Source organism: Pteropus alecto, unplaced genomic scaffold (assembly GCF_000325575.1).
Source record: "Pteropus alecto unplaced genomic scaffold, ASM32557v1 scaffold335, whole genome shotgun sequence".
NCBI classification, from domain to species: Eukaryota; Metazoa; Chordata; class Mammalia; order Chiroptera; family Pteropodidae; genus Pteropus; species Pteropus alecto.
This window is the reverse complement of record NW_006436757.1, coordinates 1,084,105-1,093,928: the sequence shown is the minus strand read 5'-3', so window position 1 is coordinate 1,093,928 and position 9,824 is coordinate 1,084,105. Positions and strand designations below refer to the sequence as shown.

The 9,824-nt window shown below is 55.0% G+C and overlaps 1 protein-coding gene across 1 annotated transcript in view; it reads left to right on the top strand.

Annotated features, from left to right (window-relative positions):
• Positions 1-9,144, top strand: part of MMP14 (matrix metallopeptidase 14) — a 10,960-nt gene extending 1,816 nt beyond the window's left edge. The window contains exons 2-10 of the mRNA XM_006913611.3: positions 3,401-3,549; positions 3,788-3,910; positions 4,288-4,595; positions 5,094-5,255; positions 5,556-5,716; positions 5,901-6,039; positions 6,171-6,321; positions 6,797-6,912; positions 7,254-9,144. Of these exons, the coding sequence (XP_006913673.1) occupies positions 3,401-3,549; positions 3,788-3,910; positions 4,288-4,595; positions 5,094-5,255; positions 5,556-5,716; positions 5,901-6,039; positions 6,171-6,321; positions 6,797-6,912; positions 7,254-7,582 (1,638 nt within the window). The 3' untranslated portion in view covers positions 7,583-9,144. The remainder of the gene's footprint in view (positions 1-3,400; positions 3,550-3,787; positions 3,911-4,287; positions 4,596-5,093; positions 5,256-5,555; positions 5,717-5,900; positions 6,040-6,170; positions 6,322-6,796; positions 6,913-7,253) is intronic.
• Positions 9,145-9,824: the final 680 nt, after the last annotated feature.

The following is a 9,824-nucleotide window of genomic DNA, read 5'->3' as shown; positions in this document are numbered from 1 at the left end:
GGTCGCGGGTGCACGGAGGAGGGGTCCCGGCCCCCACCCATCCCCGCCTTCCCGAGAGGACCCCTCTGGGTCTCCGCCCCGAGGCCCGGCGTCGAGGGTCGCAGCGCTGGCGCCCTGGCCGCCTTTCTGTATACACAAAGCTCTCCTTGTAAGCAGGGGTTCGGCCGGGCTGCCGCCTCCTCCCCCGCCCCCTCCCCTGCCGGCGCCTTTAGGCCCTTTTCGTTGTTTTTGTTAATTGTTTTTCTGTGTTAATTGCAGGGAGACGGGGAAGGGGGAGTTGCACCGGGGAGTGGGGAGAGGGCCTGGGCCCCGGCGCCTGCACAGGTTGTGTACGGCGCCCCCACACACACACCCCATTCCTTGACGTTGGCCCACTGAGCTGGGAGGAAGTCGCGTGGGAGTTGTCTGAGGTTTTTCCTTTCTCTCTCTCTCTCCCTTTTATTCTGGGGTGAAGGTGGGAGACAGATTTGATCAGCTTCTTATTTTGGGACATCCCAACCCACTCAGCCCTGTGAGAGCCTGGGTGCCTGGGTGCGGTCAGGAGGGGCTGGGAAGGGCCCGAGAAGGGGGAAGGGATCTGAACTTGGCTTCCTCCGACCTTGTCCCGGCCCTGGTCCCACCCCCACAGGAAACTTCTCCAAAAAGAACACACTCTCTCTGTCCTGAAAGAATCTGAGGCTGAAATGAAAAGTGTGGCCCTAGAAATTGGGGGTGACCCGGAAGTGTGAAAAATCCTGGCACTGGCCAGGAGGAGGAGGCATCCTCTTTCCAGGCCTGGCGTTTCCTCTGAGGCCTGAAAGAAGGGAGAATACCCAGCAACAAAAGGAGCCTGGGCATCTGAGCAGCTGCCCACTGCCAATATTGCCTGCGCTGCCTTAGTCCTTCCCCTGCCCCACTAGGCCCCCTAAGGGAGGGGCGCAGCCTTGGCTCTGCTTTAAGTGGGTCATGGGCAGTCCCAGTGCCAGAACCACCATTTGCTTCTGGGCCATGGAGGGGTGGGAGGCAGAGGGAGGGAGGAGTAGGCCCAGAGAGAGGCTCCCATCCAGGGCCAGCTGGAGAGCCAAAGATTCCCCGCCATCCGCCCCCCTTCCCCACCCCCCTACTCTTAAGCCAGAAGTGGGACTGGTTCCTTTGACTTTCCTCTAGGAGAATACCTTGCACCACTCAGTTTTCAAGACAAAACCAACAGACGGAATTCTTTGACCCAACATAGTTGCTCCCTCTCCAGGCCAATCTGGAGGGAGAACTGGGGTGGCCCAGGTCTCAGGCAGCTGGGTTCCTCCTGCCAGGCCTCCATAGTCCTGCACCAGCTCCAGGACAGCCCTCTCCTCTTGGCCTGTCTGGCACTTGGCCCTTCCCCCACCCAGCCGCAGACACAAGAGTCCTCTCTTCTGTGGTTCCAACCTCATAGTCTCTGTGGTTCTTGCTTTGCTCAGAGCCTGCCCCTGTGAGGGAAGAAATCTAGGCCTGGGAGGAGGAGAGGGACAGAGGCGCCTCCTTTCCAGGACTTGTGGCTCCCTTTTTTTACTAAGTCTCCACTTTAAACTATTGAATATGGGGGTGGAGGTTGTGGACGTGAATATTTAGACCTGCCTACCTTCCTGAAAGACTCATCAGCGAGAGGGATTTATCCCAGAGCTCCTGGCTGTGGATTCTCCCCACCTCTGCCACCCTCCCTTCTGTCATCCTGCCCTAGAATTCCCCCTCAGCTTTGCTCCCTGAGGGTTAAGGGGATCTGACCTCAGTCCTCCTGACCTATAGCTCCGCAGTAGGCCGCTTTCATCCATCCCTGAAGCTGAACCCCTACCAGGGTTCATAAGCCCGAGGTGTGTCTACGATACAGGTGAGGCTAGGGGCAAAGGGAGTTTCCTGTATACACGGGCACAGGCCACAGCAGGCCTTCCACAGGCACTAGCTGTGACATCAGCCCGCACAGGTCAGGGCAAGCATACAGCTGCTGGGGAGAGTAGCCCAGGCCTGGAGCACTCTGTTCTGCTCTCCTCTGGTATATGAGAAGTTAAACTTCACTCCCTCCTCTACCCCTGAGGAGGGGCTCTCAGAGCCTGGTGGTGCTAGGGTTGCTCTGGCCAGGCCTATTGGCTGGGGAAGAGCTGGGTTGTTTACATCTTGGGCCCTAACTCCATCATCCTTAAGAGATCACTTCCCAGAACCATGTTGCAATTCTTGCCCTTACAGGCTCAGGTCCCCAGTCAGCTGCTCCTGAATCACCCCCATCCCCTATGCAAGAGTACTGTTCCACCAGCAGGGCCTGGGCCTGGATGTGAAGGGCCACATGGAGATCCATCCCAATAACCTGGGGTGGAGGGTACAGCACCTAACAACAGCAGCATCAACCCCTCTGCACCCCAAGCTCCCATCCCAAGCAACTTACAGCCCCTCTCTGGACTGCTTAAGAAGTGAAAGCTGGAACAGGGAACAGCCTTCTGGGTAGTATACCCCCATAGGAGAATCCAAGCATTTTCATATCCCGTATATAACTTGGCTCATTTTACTTTTTAGGCTTTAGGAAAATACTCCATTGTTCTTACAATAAAGGCTGACTTTTTCCTCAACGAAGTTTTGCAGTTTGTGTACCTTTCAGTCAAACACCAAAAACCTAACTTTAAGGCAATACACCAGCCTTTATATTATGAACAATTCACAACATACCTGAAATAAAATAGTTACCAAGTCTCCACCCCCGCTCCCATCTCTCACCTCCTTTACTGAGAACCTTAAATGGGCATTTAGGTCCTAAGCCCTAGGTCAGATGCTGCTTGGATGGGGACAGTGGCAGGATCCTGGCTCTGTGACTATATCATACCTCTCACCACCTGCAAAGGACCCAACTTCCCCTATCAGCAACAATCCTCAGCCCTAGCTCCTTTTCTGCCATCCTTTACAAAAAGACCTCAGCTATGAGGGTCCTGGAGGCATGGCATCCCTCTCCCATGAGGGCCTCTTGTGAGACCCAAGAGCAGCGCCTCTCAGCCTCTCCCCATTCCACCCATCATGGGCACAATCAGAGGGGACGTGCCGTACTTAAAAGAACACTGACACGAGAAGAAAGTGCTAGAAGGAACCTTGGTTCTGGGAAGACATCTGAGAACTCAATTAAACCACCAGAGCTCCCATCCTCAAGCCAGCTACAGCCAAAGTCCAGAGCTGGGCCTCTCCACTCTTGTCTGAGCCCAAAGCTCCAGTAGGACAAGCCATACTGGGGCCTGGGCCAGGGTTCAGGTCCAGCCTGGGAATTCCTCCAGGCCCACCGCCAGAGCCGGGCTGGGAACTCATTGCCCTTTCTTCACCAAGCCGAGGGTGCATGCCAGGTACCATGAGGAGGCAGAGGCTTCCCTTGGACCAGGTGGGGGTGCTCTAAGCCACGTCTCTTTCACTACAGGCCTGGCTGCAGCAGTATGGCTACCTGCCCCCTGGGGACCTGCGTACCCACACCCAGCGCTCACCCCAGTCACTCTCAGCTGCCATCGCTGCCATGCAGAGGTTCTATGGTCTGCGAGTGACAGGCAAGGCTGATGCAGACACCATGAAGTAAGTGCTAGACCCTGGCAGGACTTCTGCCCAGCACCCACTGATCCAACACTGAGCACCAGAGAATTGCTACCAGAATGTCTGAGTCCTGCCCCCCATACTTCATCCCCACATGCTGATCCTGACTCTCCTATTCACCCTGACCTTCCCTGGGGCCAGACATTCCCTCATTCCTCTGAAGACCTTTCACTTACATACACTATACTGACCCCAATCCTCACACCCTAATCTACGCCAGGGCCATGAGGCGCCCCCGCTGTGGTGTTCCAGACAAGTTTGGGGCTGAGATCAAGGCCAATGTTCGAAGGAAGCGCTATGCCATCCAGGGCCTCAAATGGCAACATAACGAGATTACTTTCTGGTGAGTCCAACAGACAAGTGGCCTTTCTCACATGGGGTTACCCTTCTCTATCAGTGTGCTTACAGAGACTCAGAGGCCTCCTACTGTGCTTACCTCTTCCTGGGATGCATCCTTGGGAGTGGGGAGGAAAATGGCTATAAACCTGGAGGGGGTGCACAGCTTGTAGGGGGTGAACCCCAGGGCCAGAAAGCCGAAGCCTGAGGATCCCCTGAGTCCTTAGTACGTGGGACAGGGGCATTGTGAGGCAGTAGGAGGAGCTGGGTCAGGCAAAGGTGGCTGGGCAGTTCAGTCAGACCTGGGAGAGCACAGGGAAGGAGAACTTTGCCCCTTGAAATCCTAACACACTCTCATCCTCTCCCCACGTGACTGGACCTCAGCATCCAGAATTACACCCCCAAGGTAGGAGAGTATGCCACATTCGAGGCCATCCGCAAGGCATTCCGTGTGTGGGAGAGTGCCACACCGCTGCATTTCCGAGAGGTACCCTATGCCTACATCCGTGAGGGCCATGAGAAGCAGGCTGACATCATGATCTTCTTTGCTGAGGGCTTCCATGGAGACAGCACACCCTTTGATGGTGAAGGCGGCTTCCTCGCGCATGCCTACTTCCCGGGCCCCAACATTGGAGGGGACACTCACTTTGACTCTGCTGAGCCCTGGACTGTCCGAAATGAGGATCTGAATGGTGAGCCCTAGGATTCTTTTTCCAGGAAGAGTCAACAATCGTTTGTACAGGGTTCTGCTTCCTCCCAAAATTTCACACCCCAAAATCTCAAGGCTAAAAGGGACCACAAGGATCTCCAGGTCTGACTTCCAACAAAAGCAGGAATCCAGTTTTGAACTACTTGCATGTGGTTCCTTCTCACCCAATAATTGACTTCTAAGTCAAAGACTTCAAAGCATCCACACTTTTTCAGACAAATGTCATATCTAGCTCCTGGGAGAAACAGACTGAGATAGGGCCCTGACTTCCCTTAACACACTAACACAAGTTTCCTGGGATTGGGATCCAGCCCCAGAGTACTCTTTCACCATCACCCAAAAGAGCTGGGTGGCTTTGTGGCTCTTTGAGTGGAAACCATGGCAGGCAGGCTTGAGTGTGAAACTAAAGACTCTGATGGGGAAGCTGGGAGCCTGAGGGAAGGGACCCAAGCTGCCATCATAGCCATCCCCATCCCTCTAGGGAATGATATCTTCCTGGTGGCTGTGCACGAGCTGGGCCATGCCCTAGGCCTCGAGCATTCCAATGATCCCTCGGCCATCATGGCACCCTTTTACCAGTGGATGGACACAGAGAACTTTGTGCTGCCTGATGATGACCGCCGGGGCATCCAGCAACTTTATGGTAAATAATCTAAGCTGATCTTCTCCTTTCTCCCTGCTTTTTGTTCCTTCTTCATCTCTCTGACCTGCTCATTTCTTCCCTTCCCCCATGCCCTACAGTCTCTCCACATCTCCCCTCCTGACCCTGCCTCCCTCCACTCCCACTTTTGAATCCACCTTTTCTGTCCTTTCTCAGCTGATTGCTTCAGCCTCCCCCAGAGGTCTTGGAAATACCTTTCCAAGGGTGTCATCTGCCCGTATGTCTATCTTTTCCTCTCCCTTTGCCACCAAGTCTGAAGTGTCCCTCTGTTCTCTGCCCCAGGGAGTGAATCAGCGTCCCCCACCAAGATGCCCCCTCAACCCAGGACCACCTCCAGGCCCTCTGTCCCTGATAAGCCCAAAAACCCCACCTATGGGCCCAGCATCTGTGACGGAAACTTTGACACCGTGGCTGTGCTCCGAGGGGAGATGTTTGTCTTCAAGGTGAGAAGAAGAAGTGAGCTGGTTTGGGGTACAGAAGGGCTGTATGACTGGGAGACAGGGTGGAAACAGCAGCAGGAGGACTAAAAACTAAAACAAAGGCAGGCAGTGGGGGAACTTTGAGGACTGAGCCGGACGACTAAGTAACAAGACATAAAGTACTCTTCCCACCTCGATTGCCTCCCAGGAGCGCTGGTTCTGGCGGGTGAGGAATAACCAAGTAATGGATGGATACCCAATGCCCATCGGCCAGTTCTGGCGGGGCCTGCCTGCATCCATCAACACTGCCTACGAGAGGAAGGATGGCAAATTTGTCTTCTTCAAAGGTAACGAGGCATTCTGCCTTAGTCTTTGGGTGTGGGGAATGCCTCCCTGGAGGAGCAGATTCCACTTGTCTCCTGCATAGACCTTAGAACCCAAGTGGGACCCAGAGCCTGCCCTTCTGTCTCCTCCCCAGGAGACAAGCACTGGGTGTTTGATGAAGCTTCCCTGGAGCCTGGCTACCCCAAGCACATTAAGGAGCTGGGCCGAGGACTGCCTACTGACAAGATTGATGCCGCTCTCTTCTGGATGCCCAATGGAAAGACCTACTTCTTCCGGGGAAACAAGTAAAACCTGACTCCTTGACCCCAGGCCTCCCTCCTCAGGCACCAGCACCAGATTCCCTCAGTTCTGGAGGAAGGCCCACTTTACTCCTGGGATGTTTCCCTGGGGAAGGAGCTGGCTGTGCCTCTGTCGTTGCCTAGCAACAGGCAGCCTTCATTAGGTGCTGAGTGAGTGGGATGTGACCGGGTCACCATTTTAGACCTGGTCATTTGACGCCTCCTGCCCCCAGCACCGTACCTCCGCCCCAGCAGCTTGGCACTGTCATTAAGGGCTGCTGGTGGCTCCTTGCAGCCTGGGCCCTCCCTCCCACCCCCACTTTCCGCTGCTTTCAGCTGCAGGCATTTATTACTGAAAACCCCTGTCCCCCACCCTGTCCACAGCCACCCTTAGCTCACTAGTTAATTCAGTTCTGGGTCCTGATACCCTGTAAAGTCATGCCCAGTGTCCAACCACTTCCTTTCCTCTCTTCTCTACCAGGTACTACCGTTTCAATGAAGAGCTCAGGGTAGTGGACAGCGAGTACCCCAAAAACATCAAGGTCTGGGAAGGAATCCCTGAGTCTCCCAGAGGGTCATTCATGGGCAGCGATGAAGGTGAGAGGGTCAAGGGCGGTATCTGTGAGGGGAGGATGGGAACAAGGAGTTAAGAGAGAGGAGGAAGAAAGATGAAGAGTTTTGTGGGAAAATCATGATAATAACAGTGGATCCCTTGCCATGTGCCCGGCACTGGGCTGAATGCTTTCCACGTGTCAGGCCCCTTTATCCCCACCATTCCTCCAAACCTGGTACTAGAATTACCCCCATCTACAGCTGAGGAAACTGCTGCTCGACTGGCCCACACACTGACAGTTTCCTTCTACTCTTCCTTCTGGGTCTCCTCCTGGATGCTGCCCCACCTCTGTCTGTTTTGCCACACTTCTTGCTGACTCCTGCAGTCTTCACGTACTTCTACAAGGGGAACAGTTACTGGAAATTCAACAACCAGAAGCTGAAAGTAGAGCCAGGCTACCCCAAGTCAGCCCTGCGGGACTGGATGGGCTGCCCATCAGAGGGCCGGCCAGATGAGGGGACTGAGGAGACGGAGGTGATCATCATCGAGGTGGACGAGGAGGGCAGCGGGGCAGTGAGCGCAGCTGCTGTGGTGCTGCCTGTGCTGCTGCTGCTCCTGGTGCTGGCAGTAGGCCTTGCAGTCTTCTTCTTCCGACGCCATGGAACCCCCAAGCGACTGCTCTATTGCCAGCGGTCCCTGCTGGACAAGGTCTGACCCCCATCGCCGCCCGCCCACTCCTACCACGGGGACTTTGCCTCTGAAGGCCAGTGGCAGCAGATGGTGGTGGGTGGGCTGCTCCAACCCGTCCTGAGCCCCTTCCCCACCCCCACCTTCTTTCTCTGTCCCATGACTGGCCCCTCCCACCCTCAACCCTGGCATTGCTTCTTCCCTAGAAGAACCCTGGGGGGGCTGAGCAAGGGCCACCGCTTCCAGCCCCTGCCCTTCAGGGGCCCCTGAGCTTGGTGTGTGTCCAGCCCCATCTGAATGTCTTGGCTCTGCACTTGAAGGCAGGACCCTCGGACCTCGCTGGTAAAGGTCAAATGGGGTCATCTGCTCCACTTCCATTTTCTGACATACCTTTAACCTCTGAACTCTGACCTCAGGAGGCTCTGGGCACTCCAGCCCCCAAAAGCCCCCAGGTGTACCCAGTTGACAGCCTCCCACTGCTCTTTCTGGCTAAAAGGATTCTAACCTTGTCGGGGGAGATCCTGAGAGAGTGTGAGGGAGTGGGGGCTGCACAGCCACCCTAAGACCTTGGGAGGAAAACTCAGAGACAGTCCTCTCCACAAAGATCTGCCTCTGCTCCACCTTCCCTCTAGAACTTCACCGAAGGAGCCTGAGCCATTAAGGAGTAAACTGAGGCCACAGAAACCCATGATAGCCCTACCCTCCCAAATGTTAGCCTTGGATGGGGATGTCAAGGTCAGAAGAGCTGAGACCAGAGGGTGGGTGCAGCTACCCAGGTGGTGTGGGGCCATGGGGAGAGACTCCATCTGGAGCCCTAGGAGTGAACCTGAAGGCCACAGAGAAAGAACCTTGCTCAAATGCCAGCAGCTGGGACAGGTACCAGGAGCAGAGTAGTCAGAGGGGACAGGATGGGACCAAAAGGAGGTGCAGCAGGCGTGGACATTTGGGGGCCAAGCAGGACAGGCCAGCAGGGATGTCACAAGGCTGTGGCACCCAGGGGAGGGCACATTTTATTGGCGCTCTCAGGAAGGACTGGGAGAAAGGCACACCTGCTCCTATTGGAGCCTTCCCTCTGACCAGACAGCGTGGAGGGGAAGGTGAGGAGCCCAGAGAAAAGAGCAGAGATGGCACATCTGGGGACTGGCAAGTGGCCTTTCATGAGAGTAGCCATCTAGTTAGGGAGCTGAGGAGATTCCCAGCAGCCAGCAGCGCTGAGTTAGCCTGCCGCAGCTAACCTTAGTGAGGGGGCAGGTGCCTGCATGTTTTTCAGTTTTCGGTCAGGGTAGCCCCTCACTTCCTGATGTCCCTGCCCCTCAGCCCATTCTAGCAATGTCCTGTCCCCCCCTTGCCCCCACCTAGCCAGCCCATTTGAAATCTCCTTCAACCACCAAAGGTGGTCATGGTACTGGGGACTTGGGAGAGTGAGAGACCCTGCAGGGGGAATGAGAGAAGAGGGATGTCAGGGGTGGGAGGGCACGGGGGGTGGGAGAAAAATGGGGTGAACGGTGCTGGCAGTTCGGCTAAATTTGTCTTGTTTGGGTTTTTTGTTTTGTTTAATGTATATTTTTATTATAATTATTATATATGAATTCCCTTCAAATGGTTCCTTTTTGTTAACAAGGGGCATGGGGAGGGGTGGGGGTGGGGGGCAGAGGCATCCGACCCCAGGAACCTGCAGGGCGGGGCTGGGTCAGTGCCCTCTAAGGACATTTTTGACCTTGTTCAACCTTTCCACAAAGAATAAATGGTGTTTCACATTCTTTGTGTGGCTGCAGTTATCTCATAGGGTGAATGGGATGTGGCTACAGGGGAATGGAAAGGGGGAGGGTGTGCTCCTGAGCGATGTTTCCATGAGGTGGGGTTTGGTATTTTTCATAAAGTAATATATTTATTCTTGGTGGACAAAAACATTTCGGGGGACCAGAGTTGGGGAGGAAGGCATACTCCATGGGGGCAGGAGAGTGATCCATAGAGTCCAGCTGCTCTTTCCCAACCTGGCCTAAGAGGCCACCTTTGAAGCCCAGGACTGCAAAAGCAAGGGGAAGTGGTCAAGCTGAGGCAACTCGGAAAATCTTCCTAAATTGCATTACCCTGTCCCGTGATCTAGCCACAGTCCCTCAGTTTCCTCAGGTCTCTTCCTTGCTTCTTGGGGGAATTCCCAGGGTCATATTCAGACCCAGGCTAGGCTTGGGGACAGGCCCTCCACATCAGCTCTCAGGATCTAGCCTCTTCCAGACCTGGAGCTTCACTGGGGCAGAAGGAACATAGG